General features: G+C 31.6%; 1 protein-coding gene across 7 annotated transcripts in view; it reads right to left on the bottom strand.

Annotated features, from left to right (window-relative positions):
• Nucleotides 1–21,680, bottom strand: part of LOC136969637 (serine/threonine-protein kinase Genghis Khan-like) — a 190,014-nt gene that overhangs the window by 121,458 nt on the left and 46,876 nt on the right. For all 7 annotated transcript variants that reach the window (XM_067263897.1, XM_067263901.1, XM_067263898.1 and 4 more), the window contains exons 9-12: nucleotides 17,966–18,048; nucleotides 17,803–17,882; nucleotides 7,916–8,046; nucleotides 860–982 (exon numbers count right to left, since the gene is read on the bottom strand). In XM_067263897.1, the coding sequence (XP_067119998.1) occupies nucleotides 860–982; nucleotides 7,916–8,046; nucleotides 17,803–17,882; nucleotides 17,966–18,048 (417 nt within the window). The remainder of the gene's footprint in view (nucleotides 1–859; nucleotides 983–7,915; nucleotides 8,047–17,802; nucleotides 17,883–17,965; nucleotides 18,049–21,680) is intronic.

The raw sequence follows: 21,680 nt of genomic DNA, 5'->3' as shown, positions 1-21,680 counted from the left end.
TTAAATTTGCCAACAAAAACATGCTAAATATTAAACTATTTTTTTTAAGTAAAATCAAATAGGTTCCTAAAAACTGTAAAGAAGTTGAAAACAAAATAAAATACTAAATTTTAACAAGGCTGCAATTTGCAACATCACAATACTAGGCTGCAATTTTTAATCATCTTTTAATTTAAAAAATCACATGACTTCCAGTCCAGCCTGGGTATTCATAAATAGTTAATCAAACCCCAAGCTTTCCATATCTGCTCTCAATTTTCATCTACCTAACACCTTTCTGATATTAACAAAGGACAGACAGATGGACAACAGAGGAAATGTATAAGTTTGCAATTTTCAATAAAATTAATTTAAAAAATATGCAAGAATAATTCAGAAATTTTAATTTGAAAACATTGTGGGTCTTCTATGTACTCTATAATAGAAAAGTCAGAAGTATTAGTAGTTTCAACAAATACCATATTTTAAATTTTATATTTCTTATCTCTGTTTAGTTCATGTTAATTATTTAGACATTTATTTTAATGTTCATTCTGGTATAAATATGTATACTGTATTTCCTTAACTAAAACCCCAGGAGTTTATTTTTAACCTATAGAATGCAGTATTTCAACATGTTTCCCATGCTTTTCAGCCCAGGGTTTATTTTTCACAGCACCTTTATTCACCATGTTTATTTGAATCCTGGAATTTAATCAAGAAAATATAATATATTATTATATATTTTATATATATTAAATTTTTTACAGTATTTTAAAAACTCAAATTTTTTGATGTTTTTCATTAAAAAAACTCACTATACATGAAAATGTGTGCATTTTAAAAAATGAACTAAAAATGTTTCATTTATTTTACTTACCAGAATTTTTCTTCTTTAAAGTATTTACTTCATCTTGTAATTTCCTTATTTCTGATTCTGTATAGTTGCTCTTAATTCCTTTTATATCTTCATTTAAATCTAATTTATGGTTTTTTGCAGAATCTACATAAATTTTAAATTTACATTAAAATTCTTTGACAAGTTATAAAATTGTAATCCATGCTATTAGTACTAAAGCAAGATACAGAACATTTGGACTTTAAGGGGAGGCAACATGATACCATTTCCTTAGAAATCGAAGCAATTTGCTGATGCTTGTACACAATAAAAACTGCAAAGATCTGATTAAATCAAAACAAAAAAATTATACTCTGCTTTCAACTGCAGTCAACAAAAACAGAAGTTAATTGAAAAACTGATCAATCACAATCAGTATATTCTATACCTGTATGTAACAAGATGTCAGCACTAATATTCTAACAAAAGTCAGCCAACATGTGAAAGAAATGGCAAGCAAACATTAATTTGAAATTTTTTCTTGGGTAAGTTTTGTAGAGCTTAGTTTAAATGTATAATAAAATTTGTGTTGACTTTAAAAATATACATATATGAAGATTAACTTGAGTCAACAATGTAGCAATCCACAATTACTTACTTAGTAAATATTTACTTATATACTTAGTAAATGTTTCTAAACAATTACTAAGTAGTTATATTAAAACAAAATTAGTAGAATTAGGAACTTAGAATTAGTATTTACAGACAACTTTAAGAAATAAAAAAAACAGAACTGTTTTTAAGCAGACAAATGATAAAAATTAAACAAAAATAATTCTGATACAATAGAAATTGTATCGTGTTTGTAATATTTATTGAAATTTCTTAAATTTTTTTCTGATATGAAAACACTGAAGTAAAATGCAAAATTAAAAATTTGAAAATTAATAACGACAGGAAAGTTGAAAGCTTTTATATGAATAAAACATGTTGTACATATCATTTATATAAAAAAATATTTTTAATAAAATTTTCCAACAATTTAAAATAAAAATAAACAAAGTGAAATTTAAAAAATTTTTTCATGAAAATTATGTTTTATCTCATCCAGTTTCAAGTTTCCCGAAATTAAATTATTAGTGAGGTTGAGGCCGAAGCTTTAAACGTGAAAACGTGTATGTTGGATGTTCAGTGCCGCTTTCCTATAAGCCTAGAAGTTTGACAATGATGTTTGGATAATCAGTAGAATCATGCTCAACATTCCAAATGCCATTGTCAAATTTCTAGGCTTACAGGAAAGTGGTGCTGAACATCTGACATACATGTTTTCACATTTAAAACTTCGGCCTCAACCTCGCTATTGTTCTTTCAAGGTGATGTAATCATCCTGTATGGTATTCTACCATTTTTAATATCACCTGTTCCCCTTAAAGGAAATCTTTTTCACCCATATAAATGTAGTCATTGAATCATTAATAAAAGCATTTTTCCATGCTAACGAAAAGCATTTTTTTAAACATGTTATTATGCAATCAGAAATTGCTGAATAAATTTTTATCATACCAGTTATATTATCTATACCAAGAGCTTTGTTATTTCTAAGCTGTCAATTTACTTCAGTCATCTCTTGTCAGTAATTACAAAATCAACTGGTCCAAACAAGTTAGGTTATAAACTAAATGATACAGCCTTTCTGATTAAGCTATGACACTGAAGATCATCATCCACTATATCTTAAGGAAAAGATTTAAGAAATGTTGCATTGTTAGTAATAGAATCCCAGAAATTTTGAATGTTTTTATTAATAATTGTTTAATTTAGTTCTCTTCTTCTAAAATTAGCTTTTCATACCTATAGAATTTCCAACTCTTTCTTCCATCATATTGTTAATATAGTCACACCAAGATATCATATATAATGATTCTAAGAGTAAGAAATCACATTTTTCTTTATAGCTGATATATTTGTCAAAGAAGTTAATTTGTTCCCCATACAAAAGGTATAAAAGAACCTTGTAGTAAATAAATAAATAATATTTATCAAGCAGTTATGACAAATATCTATATTTTTAAACTGTTAAAATCATCTCTTGGCTACTCTTTGTTTTTAAAAAATAGCAAGATCTTGATTCCATTACAGGACTGAAAATTTACTATCATTTTTAGGAGTTGTAGTCTGTTCACAAACTAAATGAATTTTTGATAAAATTATTTTTATTGCTTTATCTAGGATGAATGTGCTGTGCAAATCACAGATATAAAAATTCCAAATGGATCCTATCATAGAAAGAATTTTTTAAGTTGGTTTTGATGATGAATTTTAAAGAATTTTTGTTGAATCTATGTTAAATTTTTCTTTACAATATTCTATTTAAGTTTTGATTCCTCCAGGTGTATTAGTAGAACAGATAGTTAATGTCACATCACTTATGCAGTGTAGTAGCAGCATGAACATAGTGGGTTTATGATCTTAGATATATTCTACATGGTTTATCCACAAAGATTTTATTTATTATATTTAGTAAAACCATAGTTAAATAAATGTTGCTTTTTCCATGAGACCTCTCATGGGTTTGTCTCTGGTTGTTTAGTATAAGCAAATTATTGGCTTAATAAAAGCTTTCCATAATTTTTCCTCTATGATCTATGTACTCATCATACCACTTAGTAGATTTACTATTCAAATCAGAGCAAAAAATTATATCTTCCATTATAATTTGTCAAGAAATTATTAATAGTTCCTAAGTCATAATCCAATTTTTCAACAAAAACATAGTAATTTGAAAAAACATATAAAGATAAGTTCTTCTATCAGAATTGAAGAATAATGTTAGTGCTATCAGAAAATTCTGTTAAATATAAACCTTGTGTCTTGGAAATTGTGATTACTACTGCTATCTTTTTCATTTCACAACCTAAGCAATAAAAATATTTAAGAGTTGCCAGAAAGTTTACTAGATTACTATATATACAGGGTGTTCGGAAATTCCTGTTACAAACTTCTAGGACTTGTAGAGGGGAGTGAGTATACAATATTTTGATTAGGAACCCATGTCCGGAAATGTACTGTTTCTGTTCTACGACGGTTTCAATTCAGATGTTTAACTCTTCCACTTTTGCTTGAGGAATTTGAATTAGCCATAATGCAGTGCAATTATTAAGTAACTGTTTGAAAGGAAACATAACGACACATCCATTTATCACTTAAGCACATTTGTTTTTATTTTTTCTCTTTCCCTCAGCAGAAGTGGAAGAGTTAAACATCTGAATTGAAACCGTCGTAGAATGGAAACGGTAAGTTTCCAGACATGGATTCCTAATCAAAATATTATGTACTCACTCTTCTCTACAAGTCCCAGAAGTTTGTAACGGGAATTTCCGAACACCCTGTATCTACTTATATAAGCCATCAATGTCACTGTTTGTATATCTGTAATCTGTCATGGAATGCCTAGAACACTCACTAGTGGCACCCCTAGTGATGATTTTCAGCTATTATTTAAATTAACGGTATAATTCAGTATATTATTATTTTTATTTGTAATAGGAATTTATTATTCATATGAATTTATTATTTATACTATGGAATGACACTGCTGCTGCTAGAACTGGGGCTATATATTAGTATTTGTACAGCTGCAATTTTAGATCAATATAGATGTAATATAGGTTAATTTGAAATATTTTAATCATCCACTGTCCCACCATCCACTGATCCACTATATGAGGGGCATCCAGAAAGTAAAGAACGTTTGACCATAGCACTCTGCATAGGTAAATTACCACCATTGATTCAAGGTTAATTTGTTTTCTGATGTGTTAGCTTAGTACATGTTAATATTCAATAATGGCAGGCTTATTGTTACTGTTTTGTCAAGGGTTAAAATGTGTACAAAAATCAAAAAATCTGCCAAATGCAAAGTGTTATTCATTTTCTAAATGCAAAGAAAGTTTGTCCTACAGAAATTCATAAACAAATCATGGAAGTGTATGGTAATCACATTATAAATGAAGCAAATGTGAGAAAATTGTGTTTAATGTTTAATAAAGAAGGATAATGTGCAACTGCACTGCTGCAGCCACCCAAGTTGTACTTCAGAAATTTGGCTGGGATGTTTTTAACCACCCACTATACAGTCCTGACCTGGCCCCTCAGTGACTTTCACCTCTCTCCCAAGCTGAAAGAATTTTTGGGTGGATTTGGAATGTTTTGGAATGGATTAGAGGTGAAAGAAGCTATCACTAACTGGCTGAAAGAACTGGTAGGAGAAGTTTATGACAAAGGAATCCAAAAACTAGCATAGCACTATGACAAGTATTTAAATCAAAATGGTAGCTATGTAGAAAAGTAACTGGTCTTGTAATAATTGCTTAATAAAACTTTTTCCTATCATTGCTGTTTTTTCCTTTTTTATAGCCAAGCATTCCTTACTTTCTGGATACCCTCGTAATATTTTAATTCACTATGGTACAAATCATATCATATTTTGGACATTTGCTTATCACACTATAGTTTATTTCGAATTTTGGATTTTGAACATAGACATTAAAATGTGTTTACTGTGTATATTATAAATAATGCCAGAACATTCTATAAAATGTTTTTCTGCACAATGGGAACATTTTTGTTCATTTTTGAAAAGTATGACCATATCCCAAGTATTTTGTCACTATCTTCAATATGACATATTTCCCATCAAATTCTTATTCTGTGTACACCATTTGTTTCTACTTTTACAATGAACCTCAATTACTACATTGCATTTTGTTTGGGTTTTATTTTATGAAAAATCTCACTTTTAGTCCAAGGATGTGTTGTTGTTCATACTGAGAAAATACTACTACTTCCAGCTCTGTATCACTAATGTTTTTAGCAATGTTTCAAATAAAAAAAGTGTAGGATTTTTCTGGAGTGGTTTCAGTACTTTCCAACACACTTTCCAAAATATTCTTCTTATTTTCACTAAACAGTCAATTAAAATGAAGTTTGTTCATATATTTTTCATCCTATTGCATTTGCAAAGACACAAACTGGACCAGCAACTATGCCCTGTTGTTGATAATGCCAGATCTCTGATGTTCCTTACAAAAAGAGGAATTCATCATCTTCTGGCAGACAACCTCAATGGATGAGTTTGTATGATAACCAACCCCATCATCTTATCTCCAAATTGCATGACATTGGACTAACTGGTAAAGAGCACATTATGATGCAAGATTTTGAATTGATGTTCCCATTTATTCACCTTGATCCTTGTTTTTATGCATTACTGAATTTCTTTTTTCTAACCATACAAAATGCACAAAAGTTTCACAAAAAAATTTTGGAGTTTACACACTTGTTGTGCTACACTCCCGCTTTCTCCTTTTACAAGCAAGTTTATGTCCAAAAATATGGCATACCCACATGGGTAGCCCCCCCTCTGGTGATTTATATGAATTGGTTCTCCAACTTCTGGAGCAGACTCTGGAGAGATTTCTACTAGACATATTACTACACACTAGGTATATTGATTACATTTTAGTAACATGGAAAGCCAAATCCAACATCAAGGATGTTTTAGATGTTTGGCCTTCAATAACAACAGTTATGGTCTTGCCTTTAATCTACAGTAATCTAATAACTCAGGCACACTATTTAGACATTGGTATTCCACTTTCAAATGACAGGATAACAATTCATGTATACCACCATACCATGCTTGAAGCACACAAGTAAAATTTAAATACAGTGCTACCTCATACGTCAAATGATGCTAACTTCAAACACTTCAGAGTTTGAATGCTAAATTAGACAAAAATTACCTTGAAGTTTGAACTGTGCATGCAGTGAAAAAAATGCACTTGAAGCATGAACACAGTCTGTTGTATACTCAACCTCACCAATCTTTCTTTTTTACCATTCATCTCATGTAATCATGTGTACTGTAAAGTGTGCTTACACACATTGTTAGAAGAGGCAAACATCATGCACAAATTAGAATGAGTTAAATACATTACACTATCACATGGATACAGCCCTTCTTTATTACTACACTCGCTTAAAACTTATGAGTGACCAATAGCCAATGAAGGTCCAACAGACGAGAGGAATGCTAACTGCATCATTCTTACTTATAATCACAGATGCCACCAGCTGTATACCAAAATAGCAAACAATTCAAATCCAGTCTTCACATATAAAAGATGATCCAATGTATTCTGGTCATTAACCAATGGTAAGGATTTTGCAAAGGATGCACGTGCCCCAGGCATGTATGAAATCCAGTTTTATGCCTTTGTGTCCTTAACTATAGTTTTTATAATTTAATTGTCTACAGGTGAAAAATAAAGACTGTTTATTCTGATTTGTTTTCTTAATTTGCAGAACCAGTCCTATAGTATAATATGTCCTAGTAGACAATTAGATTATAAAATGTATGAAATCCCTTTAAATGAATGCAAGTTCAACAGGCACCTTTTCTACTTTGGCCCACATATACATCCTTTAGGGCTAGGATTAATGATCATAAGTATAACATCTCCAAAAAAAAAAAAGTCACTGAGCTGGCCCAATTTGCTTCAGAGCCTGAGTTTAATGTCCTCATGTTGGGAGGACATTAAACATATACAAAAGATTTTTGACCATCATACACTTCAGACAGCCAAGGCATTGGAGATTTATAAGGCTATCCTTTCAGGAACATGCATTAATACTGATAGCCTTATACTTCTGCAAATGGGGCACTTTGTTCTTTATTCACTTAATTCTTAAAGATAAAAACTATGTTATTTTGAAAAATTTTATTTTTAAAATAAATCCAGATTCATATAAAAATGTTCTTTTTAAATTATGCCACTCTGCTGCTCTTGTAAGTACTTTTTAATTTATGCTGTTTTGCTGAGTTTCATGGAACAGTTATACTACCTGACAAAGGCCCCTAAAAATTGGGCCAAACATGTTTGTATGATTATTAAATTAAGCACTGGAGTAAGTACTTAAGTTACTGCTTATTAAGTTATTTTAAAGCTGTGATTATTTTATTTTAAGAATTTTTCACATATTAATTTGTGTATTTTTATTCTTAAAATCTAATATATAATAATTTAATAAACTTACCGTATACTTTTTTCAATAAATCTCTTTTTTCTTGCTCTAATTTTTCTATTTTCTGTTGAAATAAGTTATGATTTTCAATATCTACTTGATCATGACTAGATGCAGAACTGATCCCAACACAAGATAGCTTGCTGAATTAAATAAAATAAATTTAACATATATAATCACTCATATATTATATTGTACATTCTAAATAATTTTAATATGTATCAATTAAATCTGCACACAAAATAAACTTATTAAACAAGTAAAATTCAAATACAGTGCTACTGCATACATCAAACGAAACTAGCTTCAAACACTTCAGAGTTTGAATACTAAATCAGACAAAAATCACCTTAAAGTTTGAACTGCGCATGCAGTGAAAAAAAATGCACTCAAAAATGCATAAACATAATCTGTTGTATGCCCAAGTCATCTCTCAATCTTACATTATGTTTGTATGTTTACAGTACCTTTTTTGCTTTATTTTTTGTGTTTGGTTTTATATATATTGTATGTTATTCATTAATTTTTTAACAATTTCTTCCAGCAATTTTCCTTCATTGACAGGTTTTGGACACCCCATACACTTTATATCCTTTAGTTCAAAATTTCTTGAACAGAACTTCTTAAATCATAAAAATAACGAACTAACTGGAATTGGTATAATAAAATGAAAACAACACCTTTCTTTCAAAAATTCCAGCAACAAACTTTAATCATATAAAAACGTTTTCAACTGATTTCATCAGTCTTCTTCAGTTAAACGAACAAAAAAATAAAAAGAATGAACTAATAATTCAAATTTACAAAATCGTGAGAATGGAAAGAATTTTCACGATTACGTAGACTATGCAAAAACAATATACCGATAAGCGGTAATAAAAATGCAGATTCTTGACAATATATATAATATCCCATTCTTACATTATTCAATGAACGATTTCCAGGCAGATGACAGCCCATCTGCGTCTCTGTGGTTGATGCAATGGGACGTTAATTGTGCCCTATATATTTCTAATTTCTCCATGTGTCTAACGGCCTGCTTAGACCTAGTGGCTTTTATGATGGAAGCACTATCTCAGTGTACTGTGATCTTCTGTTGCTTAGCAAATGCTGCTAGGACCGTGCTGTCAACGGTCCTATTAACAGATTGCTTATGTTCTTTTAATCTCTGTTGTAAACTACGCAAGGTGGCCCCAATGTACACCAGATCGGACTTAAAACGTTGGTCTCTGATTGGTATTGAGTACACTCCCGTTAGTTCATTTGGTTTCTCTTTCCTCTTTTCATTCCTTAATAGACGGTATACCGTCGGGTTGCGTCTATACACTATGCATAGGTTCCTTTCCTTGGACACCTTCCTAACAATCTTGTTAATAAACGGAATATAGTCCATGACCACTGTTTTTCGCTGCTCATTTCCGTGTGGTTGTTGTTTATGTCTCTGCATACTCGTAATTAGCTGGTTTACGACCTTCCTCCGATAACCAAATTGTGTTGCTATGCTTCTTATGTACTCCAAACTCCTTGTATGTGTCGCAAATATTTGAGCAATGTGTGTAAGCTCGTTTCACCCATGCTCGCAAAGCCGCTAACTTAAATCAGTCAGGATCTACAGAGTTTCTGGGTATGATGCTAGGCTTGGTATACCGGTTTCCTGAAGATATTCGTCTGTATTGCCCCGTCTCTACAGGTGATTGTCAAGTCCAAGAAGTTAACCCTAAAATCACTCTCCTGGTCCAACTCCAAGGTGAGTCCGTACGGGTTGTTGTTGATTGTATTAAGAAAGCGACGGGTATTGCGATCATTACTCCATATGATGAATATGTCATCAACATATCTGGTATAGAAAACTATGTCTTCTTGGAATGAAGGTAATATATTGCATTCTAGGTTCCGTAGGACCAACTCGCAGAGCATCGCTGATATGGGACTTCCCATCGGGACTCCCCTTCCCTGCATGTATGTTTTCTCTTGAAATTCAAAGAAGGAAGAATGACAGATGAGATCAGCTAATTCCAAAATGTGCCTGTTGTATTTGAATGAATTCACAATGTTGTTAAATAAGAAGTCCCTTAAGGCACAGAAGCACAGAGGAAGTTTTATCAAGGGATACAAGGCTTTAAAGTCCATAACCATCATGTGTTCCCTGTCCTTAAGCATAATTTCATCCAGCCTTTGTACAAGTTGCAAGGAGTCTTTGATGCAATAAGAGTAATCTTGTATCCTATCCCGAATAAATTTGACAAGCTGCTTTTCTAGTGCAAACGTGGGTGCACTACACTTTTCCACGACCGGTCTTATCTGAAAGCCCGGTTTGCGCGTCTTGCCAAACGCAAAGATCTTTGGTGGTCTTGGTGCCTTCATAATGATATTGTCCAAATGCAAAAGGCATGCTAACAAAGACATGGCAAACTTCTTAACTCTATTCTGTAACTTCTCTAACAACTTGTCCGGAGCAATAACGCATTCCGTGCTAGTAATATACTCCTGCAATTTCTGAACATACGTATCCCGTTTAATGAGTACGATATCCTTAGTCTTATCGGCCTTCATAAGAACCACTTCATTCCTCTGAAGCCATTCTCTCGATTTCTTGATGTAATTCTGAAATTGTCCGGAGCCCGTGCTAGCTCGTTTCTCTCTTTCGGGCTCCGGACAATTTCAGAATTACATCAAGAAATCGAGAGAATGGCTTCAGAGGAATGAAGTGGTTCTTATGAAGGCCGATAAGACTAAGGATATCGTACTCATTAAACGGGATACGTATGTTCAGAAATTGCAGGAGTATATTACTAGCACGGAATGCGTTATTGCTCCGGACAAGTTGTTAGAGAAGTTACAGAATAGAGTTAAGAAGTTTGCCATGTCTCCGTTAGCATGCCTTTTGCATTTGGACAATATCATTATGAAGGCACCAAGACCACCAAAGATCTTTGCGTTTGGCAAGACGCGCAAACCGGGCTTTCAGATAAGACCGGTCGTGGAAAAGTGTAGTGCACCCACGTTTGCACTAGAAAAGCAGCTTGTCAAATTTATTCGGGATAGGATACAAGATTACTCTTATTGCATCAAAGACTCCTTGCAACTTGTACAAAGGCTGGATGAAATTATGCTTAAGGACAGGGAACACATGATGGTTATGGACTTTAAAGCCTTGTATCCCTTGATAAAACTTCCTCTGTGCTTCTGTGCCTTAAGGGACTTCTTATTTAACAACATTGTGAATTCATTCAAATACAACAGGCACATTTTGGAATTAGCTGATCTCATCTGTCATTCTTCCTTCTTTGAATTTCAAGAGAAAACATACATGCAGGGAAGGGGAGTCCCGATGGGAAGTCCCATATCAGCGATGCTCTGCGAGTTGGTCCTACGGAACCTAGAATGCAATATATTACCTTCATTCCAAGAAGACATAGTTTTCTATACCAGATATGTTGATGACATATTCATCATATGGAGTAATGATCGCAATACCCGTCGCTTTCTTAATACAATCAACAACAACCCGTACGGACTCACCTTGGAGTTGGACCAGGAGAGTGATTTTAGGGTTAACTTCTTGGACTTGACAATCACCTGTAGAGACGGGGCAATACAGACGAATATCTTCAGGAAACCGGTATACCAAGCCTAGCATCATACCCAGAAACTCTGTAGATCCTGACTGATTTAAGTTAGCGGCTTTGCGAGCATGGGTGAAACGAGCTTACACACATTGCTCAAATATTTGCGACACATACAAGGAGTTTGGAGTACATAAGAAGCATAGCAACACAATTTGGTTATCGGAGGAAGGTCGTAAACCAGCTAATTACGAGTATGCAGAGACATAAACAACAACCACACGGAAATGAGCAGCGAAAAACAGTGGTCATGGACTATATTCCGTTTATTAACAAGATTGTTAGGAAGGTGTCCAAGGAAAGGAACCTATGCATAGTGTATAGACGCAACCCGACGGTATACCGTCTATTAAGGAATGAAAAGAGGAAAGAGAAACCAAATGAACTAACGGGAGTGTACTCAATACCAATCAGAGACCAACGTTTTAAGTCCGATCTGGTGTACATTGGGGCCACCTTGCGTAGTTTACAACAGAGATTAAAAGAACATAAGCAATCTGTTAATAGGACCGTTGACAGCACGGTCCTAGCAGCATTTGCTAAGCAACAGAAGATCACAGTACACTGAGATAGTGCTTCCATCATAAAAGCCACTAGGTCTAAGCAGGCCGTTAGACACATGGAGAAATTAGAAATATATAGGGCACAATTAACGTCCCATTGCATCAACCACAGAGACGCAGATGGGCTGTCATCTGCCTGGAAATCGTTCATTGAATAACGTAAGAATGGGATATTATATATATTGTCAAGAATCTGCATTTTTATTACCGCTTATCGGTATATTGTTTTTGCATAGTCTACGTAATTGTGAAAATTCTTTCCATTCTCACGATTTTGTAAATTTGAATTATTAGTTCATTCTTTTTATTTTTTTGTTCGTTTAACTGAAGAAGACTGATGAAATCAGTTGAAAACGTTTTTATATGATTAAAGTTTGTTGCTGGAATTTTTGAAAGAAAGGTGTTGTTTTCATTTTATCTTAAATCATATTATGTTAAAAGTTTAGGTTTGGTTTAATGCCTTTTAATAGCTTAAGGATCTCTTTGGCTAATTCAAAGTTCAGGCACCATCTTCTCCATACACATTAAGAATCTTATTTTACTGTTTGTATGGTGTTACATCTCTTCTGAAACACAAATAATAACATCCTGATATGTTTATCTGAAGATATTTCAACTTATTTTTATTCAAACAAAATGTGAAGTACAAAGTTTAAAATAAGCTTCCGAACAAAGAATAGCCTACAATCGCACATTATTCAGTGAAATTCCATAATCGTTATAATTGAAGCACACATCCGTATTAAGTAGCATTAGCTGTTAAAAATATGCAAGAACTTTCTGTTCAACTCAATATAATCTTTACATAATAACTATGGCATCTGAGAAGTATATAAAAGTAACAAAGCCTAAGAGGAAGATTGTAATATTGATAATTTAAATAAAAAGGAACTTATTGTGAAGCATAAAAGCTGTGTATATATGGCTGATCTGATGGCCATGTTTTAAGATACCAAAGTCAACGGTGTGTGACTAGTAAATGCAATTTTCATTTTATTATACAGTATTTACATAGTTTATTTATTGTCTTTGTGTTTTAATTTATTATTTAGTGAATTTAATTGTGTTATTTTTACTTTAAATTATGTGTATTTGCTGTTTTAAGTTTATTGAAATGGGTGTCATATGAGGTCTGGAAATGAATTAGTTCACTTTCTGTTATTTCTTATGGGAAAAACTGATTTGGACTTTAAATGATTTGGAATTTGAACAGCCTCCTGAAATAAATTAAGTTCAAAGTATGAGTTAGCACTGTAGTAACAATAATGAACTTCTTTCTATTAAAGTTAATCTCTTTTTAAACACTTAAGAATTTTGTTTACATTTTCTTAGCTTCACTAAATATAATTACCTTTCTATATATAATTAATTCTTTTAATTAATCAATGCAACATAGATCTTAATCTATGTAATTCATTTTTATTTTTAAAAATTTTGATATTTTCTTAATGATAATTCAATAAATTTATATTATATAAATATATTTCTCTGAAAATATTCCATGTATGAATCTTAAAATAAATTTATTTTATTGCTATCTATTGCTCAATTTTCCCTATCTTTACAAATCAAATACCTATTTGTGTTATATACTAGGTAATCATACTTAAGTTTTCCTATTCAGAAAATTCTGTAGCCCAACCAATTAGTTGATTGACACCAAACTTTATGTACATATTATTCAAAGAATGTGGAAAAGGATTTTGGAAAGAAAAACTTTAGTTCCAAAAGTGTTCGCTACAGGGTAAATGGTGCTACAAAACAAAACAACAGAAACACAATTAATCGAGGCCACCTGCCCCTAAGGTTTCCCTATCTGGTCTCATCTTTCATCTAACTCCCTTCTTGAGATTAAGGAAAGACAATCAAAAGAACAACAGTGGGAATTTATAGGTCTACAATTTTTTTCAAATTGCAGCCCAATGAAAAAGCATCTATTCATTCATATGGGGACGAACTAGTATGTGCTGTAAAGATTGCTTAGCAATACAGCGAATGTTGTTCAATGCTCTGAATCTTCACAAAGCTGGTTATAAACAATTAAATAACTCCATAAAACCTTCAAAAGAGAAAACCACAAAACCTTCTGAGATGGACATAGAAGCTAAACTACAGCAAGCCAGTCTCATTAGACACTCTCTTCGCATGGATCGAATCAAAATTTTAGAGGGTCTTGAAATTTTTAAAGCTGAACTAAAGGGGGAATCCATCAATTTTAAGGAGGATGCGAATATCTCGCATGCCCGGCAATCTTTTTTTGAATATCCTGGCAACATTAAAAAATAGGAAATCAATTAATTTCGCACATGATTTAAAAATGGATTCGTTAATTTTTGTTTTAGTTTAATGTTAATGTTAACAACTAGGTGTGATTTTTGATGTATACTGAAGGCTTTACTGTTCAGAGGATTTTAAAATATTTAAATCTGAACATCCTGCATCCTAATTGCATCAAAAACGTTTGTCTCAACATATTTATTTTAAATATATTATTGTGCTGGCACTTTTGAAGGTTTTGTGGAGTTATTTAGTTGTTCAATGCATTCCCCATCATTCAGGTATAAGATTTGAATGTAATGTTTTCAAAAGCTGACCATAACTGTTCCTCCCTTGATGCAATAGTAAAAATTTTTATTTATAAAGCTATACTTAAAGCTATATTAAAACGTTATACAGTCAAACCTGTTTTTATGCGCTCTTTTTATGTGCGATTTTTATTTGTGCGATTTTTTTAGTGCGATTTTTTTAATGCGAATTTTTAATTTGTGCGGTTTTTTTTGTGCGATTTTTTATTTGTGCGGTATAGTTGGCGACTAGTCTCGTGCGATTCGTCATGTCTCACGTTGACTTATTATAGCTAAATAAACTTATTATAGCATAAATGCACTTATTATAGTAATATTATTGCATGAATATGCAAAAAATGAAATAATTTACTTTTTAAGTCAACAAAACACCACCTGGACAAAAATATGTAAAACAGACGATAGACCAGACGATGCAGTCAAGTGCTGACATCTGTTGTCAATAAATTCTATTTCGTACGGTTTTGAGTTATTTTCTATTTGAGACTTTTTTTATGCGGTCCCTGTTGACCGCATAAAAAAAATATTTTTTTTAATTGTGTTGCGAAAACTATTTTTTATAGCCCCTCGTGAAGTTTCGTGCGATTTTTTTTATGTGTTATGTGTTTTTTTTAATGCGGTCCCTATCCCCCGCATAAAAACAGGTTTGACTGTATTTTCAAACCTTTTGAAAAATAAAAAAGTTGGTTCTTTTATGTTTTAAAGGGCTTTAAAATAAAGTATGCAGATAATCATTATAATGCATTACAAGAGTGGTGGGGGTGTTTACAAAAACATTATGTAATGCTAGGATCTCAACCTTTGGGTAACAGAATGATTCTTGTTTTGTTTACAAATAATTACATAGTAAACAATACTGTTTATGTTACTGATGTGTATGTAATTAACACCTGAACATCCTTTTTTATCAATCAACTTTCCTCCTCTTTTTTTTGTTTATTCAGTACATTATTATTATCATCATCATCATCATCATCTCAATCATTTCAAATTATAAAGCAATCAGAAGACTTAGTTCCTCCTAATTTTGTTCATATCATGAAATCATTATATTTGAAATATGAAGAAATTCCTAAAAGAAAACTTTTAGATGTATATATATATTTTTCATTCTAATGGAAATGCAGTCACAATTTTAAAAAGTCTAATAACATAAAAATTTACAGCTTGAATTAAAACTTTAGACATGGCAATTCACTGGCTTTTTCCACAAATTCACTGACAAGCTAAGTTTTGTCATTGCTCGGAGATAAGATATATATTTAAGGAATAACCAACAAACCTTGTAATCATACATGAATCAGCATTAAAAAAATTTCCATTTTGAAATTCCATACTCCCAAAATCATGATTTATCAAAATGAGGACATTGTTATGTTTAATTTTAAATAAATAAATCAATAAATAAATCAATCAATAAATAAATAAATAAATATATATATATATATATATATATATATTTATTTATTTATTTATTTATTATATAATTTAGAATATATTTTGTTTTATAATGAACATAAACACCAATGTAATTCTACTGCCAGATTATTTATTAATTATTATTATTATTATAGATTATTATTTAAACTGCCAGATTATTTATCAGGCAGTACGCTTTATAATCATTTTCACATACACAAGCAAACAAACACATTTTAAATACATTTAACAGAAATTATCAAATGTATTCCATTTAATTTTGTCAAATGAATCATAAATTTCTAATGTTGATACTAGCATAAATTATTATATTGGGTTGTTCGGAAAGTTTGTAGCGATTTTTAAGAGAAATAAAAGAAATTGTTTTAATACTAAAAATATACTTTTATTCCATTATGTATGCGCCATTGTTTTTAATGACGTGTTGCCATCTATGGGGCAGCTTCATGATACCCTCTTCGTAGAACTTTCCAGTTTTTTCCGCGAAAAACTGATCCACGTGGTTTTTGCAAGCTTCCAAAGTATCAAAGTTTTTATCATGAAGGGAATTTTGTAGAGAACGGAACAAATGGTAGTCCGACGGGGCAAGGTCGGGTGAGTAAGGGGGGTGGGGTAAAACATCCCAGCCTAGTTCCAATAATTTTTGGCGTGTTCGTAAAGACGTGTGAGGTCTGGCATTATCTTGGTGAAACACAATGCCTTTTCTATTGGCCAGTTCCGGACGTTTTTCTTTAATTGCCATGTTCAGCTTATCCAATTGGGAACAATACTTATCAGAATCAATTGTTTGATTCTGTGGAAGCAGCTCATAGTACAGGATTCCTTTCCAATCCCACCAGACAGTGAGCATGACCTTCTTTGGATGAAGACCGGCCTTTGGAGTTTTTAATGGTGATTCATTTTTCTTACCCCACGATCGTTTTCGGCTGATGTTGTTATAAATGATCCACTTTTCATCACCTGTCACTAAACGCTTTAGAAAAGGGTCATTTTCATTTCGTCTTTCAAGAGAATCACAAATGGAGATGCGATCCAGTAAGTTTTTTTCCGTTAAGTCGTGAGGTATCCAAATGTCATAACGATTCACGTATCCGAGCTTCTTTAGATGTTGAAATACAGTACTGTTTGATGACTTCACTATGTCTGCAATCTCTCGAGTTGTGTAATGAGGGTTTTCATCCAATAATGCTTTGATTTGGTCCTCTTCAATAACAGGAGGTCTTCCTGAGCGAGGAGCATCTTCAAGGCTGAAATTACCCGTTTTAAATTTTGCAAACCACTTTCGAACAGTTGATTCTGATACAGCACTCCCACCATAAACATCACATATCTTTTTTGCTGTTTGTACAGCATTTTTGCGTTTACGAAAAAAGAAAAGAAACAAGTGTCGATAATGCACGTTGTTCGCATCCATTTTTGCAATGAGCCAAATTAAACGCTATTTGAATAATCTTAACGGTTTTTTTGTAACGGACGCGTCTCAAGGTCATTTATCGTAATATTCATTGGTTTGTACAATTCTAATCATTTTTGCGTCAATCGGTGTCTCAACTGTCGGCTATCAAAAATCGCTACGAACTTTCCGAACAACCCAATAAATTATTTAATAAAATAAAAGACAACATATATTTTACACTAAATTTGCATATTAAATAATTACTTTAAAAATACTTAGTAAAAGTTACCTTCCACAAGTAAATGTAAATCCAACAAATGGCAAATGCAAACCAGAAAAAATAGAATTTGTACTAGGTGGCACTGAATCCTAAAATTTTCAAATATTTTTTTCATTATAAAATTATATATTGGTCATTTATTTCAAGAATAGAAAAAAACGGAGAGACTTACTGAACTTTTAAAATCAGCTTCATCAACATCAAAATTTGAAGTATCTGTAGGACTGCTTACCTCAGGAATGTAAGGTGCTTCACCTGTCAAAAAATAATAAATAAATAAACAAAGTAATATTTACATATACAGTATAATCTCCAAACAGACACTGTCGAGACCACAAAGTTTGTTTGATATTTAGAGGTGTCCACTATTCAGAGGTACATGCCAGTGGCCATATTGTATTTTAACCTGGCCATTATAAAGTGACAAATACAATGGATTAAGAAAACATCAAATTTGCATTAAGAATGTAAATATACCAAAAAGTATACATAGCATATATAATTAAAATTTATATATAATATATTATTTATTTTTTACAGCTGTAAAAATCTTGTTTTAATTGAGTCTTGTCCAAATGCCAAGTTATGAAGGTGAATTGCTATCCACTTCAGAGTGGGAAGTATATTCGGAATTGTTATATTTATAACATCATTTATGAGCTAAGCAATCAATAAAAATCATTACAGGGTTTTGTCTGCTTTGTAGTTATCAAGTAGGTGTAACTTTTCAAACATTTTTGCTTTTTTCAGTAACTGATTTATTAAAAATTCCACTTTAACCACCACAAAGCTGTTAAAACAGTTATGACAACAGCATTTGTTTGGTGAAAGTTCAAAGGTTGTGTTATGAAGGCAATTTGTCAACCACTTTAAAGTGTGGGAAGATATTTGATTTTCTCACATTTATGACATTTATGATCTTAAGTTTATTTTTCATTATTATTATACTACAGTTATTTTTGAATGAATGAATAACTTTGAAAAAGTTTATAGTTTTTTGGTATCATAAGCTTAATTTCAACAATAAGAAAAGTTTAATAACATTAATATGTATAACAATAAATAACGATTGACAACTGAACCAGATTAAACTTCTTTAATAGATAAAGAATATTGTTCGACTTCTTATAACCTGCCCTCCTCCCCTATTCCTATATTGAGCCAGTCTTTAGTGGATGCCTATGATCATAGTTTGTTGTCTGAAAGAGTATTTGAACCGATTCTTTGTTTTCATTTTAAAATATTTTGTATGTAATTAATTCTTTTAGAACATTGAAGACAGAACATTGTGTTTTTGTAAGGTTGGTTATGGACAATAGCATCTGTTTTTTAGTCTGTCCACTATTTAGAGGTAAATATAATAGATGTCTGGGGATTGTAAAAATGTCTGTTAAGTAAGTAGAGGTGTCTGCTATTTGGAAATGTCTGTTAAGTAAGTAGAGGTGCCTGCTATTTGGAAGTGTCTGTTAATGGAGGTTTCACTTTTATTTATAAACAATCACACTTCTAATAGCTATTAATTATTTTTTAATTGTAAATGTATTAGTAACTATCTATTTTTAACATCAAATTTACAATAAAGACTACCACCAGTTAACTACCTGAAATTTGGGCCCCATCTCAAAATTCAACAAACTTTGCAAAAATATTTGTTTGAACCCAAATAACATCCATGCAAATTTCAGGCCCTATTGCACAGCCACCCGTTTAGAAAATTAAAAACAAAAAATTTTTGACTATATATTTTGAATGGTGCTAACTATATTTTTTAACTTTTTTGTTATTGATATTATTCCACTTTAAATTCAGCTCAATTTCTTTAGCCCTTTCAAAGTTATGCACATTTGTAATCATTTTTTCCTTACTATTTTGGTAGACTGGGCACTACCAAATGAGGCTTTTTTTATTTTAACAAAAGACAATGACCCTACACAAAGTGTTTAGCCAGCAGAAGAATGAAGAAGAGGGTGAGGAGATAGAAAGAAGAGAGAGGAAGGATCCCTCTGAGCAGTGTACATAAGGTAATACTACTCCCTCTACAATTAATGTTGTCATGCAGTTTCTAGGCTGCAAAGCTGTGGATTTAAAAGAAAACCTGAATTGTAGCATACACCAATAAGTAATGCAGCTACATAAAAGCTAAACAGAGTAAAGTATAATGCTTAAAACTAAAGAAAAGGCTTCAAACTAATACTAGAATAATACAGAAACTAAGCTAGCAAATGAGGTATACCCTTTTTTCTTTAAAGTATTAGAACCTAATAATTCAGTAGAATCTCATCTAATATTAAAACAATTATTTTTAATTTAAAAACATGTATTTTCTTGATTTTTGTTAAAATAAAACTGTACAAGAAGCAGTTACAATTTTCTTAGTTTTACTAAGACAATTTATCATATAATATTTTAGCTACAAGTTTTTCTTTAAAAAACAGTGAATTGGAAATATCTGTAAAGAAGTAAAAACTGCATTCAAATAATCCTTATTTATATTACAGGGTGTTTAAAAAAAAATCATCCAATTTAAAATGATTATATTATGAAAAGTAATGAAGATATACATTTAAGATTAATTTTATATTACAGAGCTAACCTTCAAGTTCTTTTTTTACATAATAAATCATAGTTGCTCTATATGCATTGGATGCATGGCATATGTCCAAAAGTAGTGAAATCCATCCCAAACTTTTGCAAGCATGTCTGGATCTACTGCTGCCACCACTGCTGTTATGCAGTTTCACAGTTTGACCACTGTAGCTGGAAGAGGAGGCACGTAAACTTTTATAAAAACCCCAAAGAAAAAAAGAAAAAAAATCACAAACACAATCACATCTTTGTCTGACTCACAGAGATAACCAGTGGATTGCTGTTTACACAGACAACCCATGTCTTGGAATTGTTCATACCATTGCCTAATGCTCTGGGCAGTAGGTGGTTCGACACCATATTGTTGACAAAAATTACACTAAACAGTTGTTATGGACCCACACTTCGCAAAGTGTAAACACAAAAATGATTTCTGTTGTCCAGTCACCATCTTGAAAATATGGAAGTGACAGGTAAATGAAGCATGTGGTTCTGCCAATTAGCAACTACATAAAACTTGAGAATTTCCTCTTTCTAACAGTACATCATTCAATCAAAACAGATTAAAAACTGAATAGTTATGATTTTTTAAAATTGGATGATTCTTTTTGAAACACCCTACAGTTGTGAGGAATTAAAATGAGAAAATTACAGCAAGACAAACTGAATTATTAGGTTTGTTATTTTCATTATCAACAGCTAACTTTATCTCTTATGCATTTCAGCAAAAAATGCAAACAATTTAGACCAAAGAAGAGTGCACACGTTTGCGAAAACTGTTAGCCATATATTCTTGCAAATGTCAATGATGCATCAGTCATAAAGCATATAATTTCAACTAAAAAAAAAAAAAAAAAAAAATTCAAATTGTTACTCTATAATGGAAATTTATTTGTAGTCAATAGCAGCTTTCATGACATTGTTTAGTTCTTAAAAGAAATCTGATTTTTGTGTAGAAATGCCAGCATTATTAAAAAAGACTAATGTTAACATTCAATAATAAATGCAAATAAGTCTAGAGTTGTAACTAAGGTTCATTGGGTAGTTGAAGCTTGTCATTTAAGCATCCCTTTTCCTCTTACTGTTATTTTAAATAAATAAAGCTTGCTAATGCTTTAGAAAATGTCTTGTTTATAAAGAATTTTAAAATAGTATCTTTAACTGAGAAATTAAAAATTTGTTGGAAAAATGCACAAGTTCAGTCTGGAATCTCACATAAGAATTCATGATGAGTTTAAATTATTCATATGCACTAAATGCATTTTCTTTTCTTGTATTTTTGATATTAAAGTATTTTTTTT

The sequence above is a fragment of the Centruroides vittatus genome, unplaced genomic scaffold (genome assembly GCF_030686945.1).
Source record: "Centruroides vittatus isolate TY-2023 unplaced genomic scaffold, ASM3068694v2 contig_18, whole genome shotgun sequence".
Classification (NCBI taxonomy): Eukaryota; Metazoa; Arthropoda; class Arachnida; order Scorpiones; family Buthidae; genus Centruroides; species Centruroides vittatus.
This window is presented reverse-complemented; position numbering and strand designations above follow the sequence as displayed.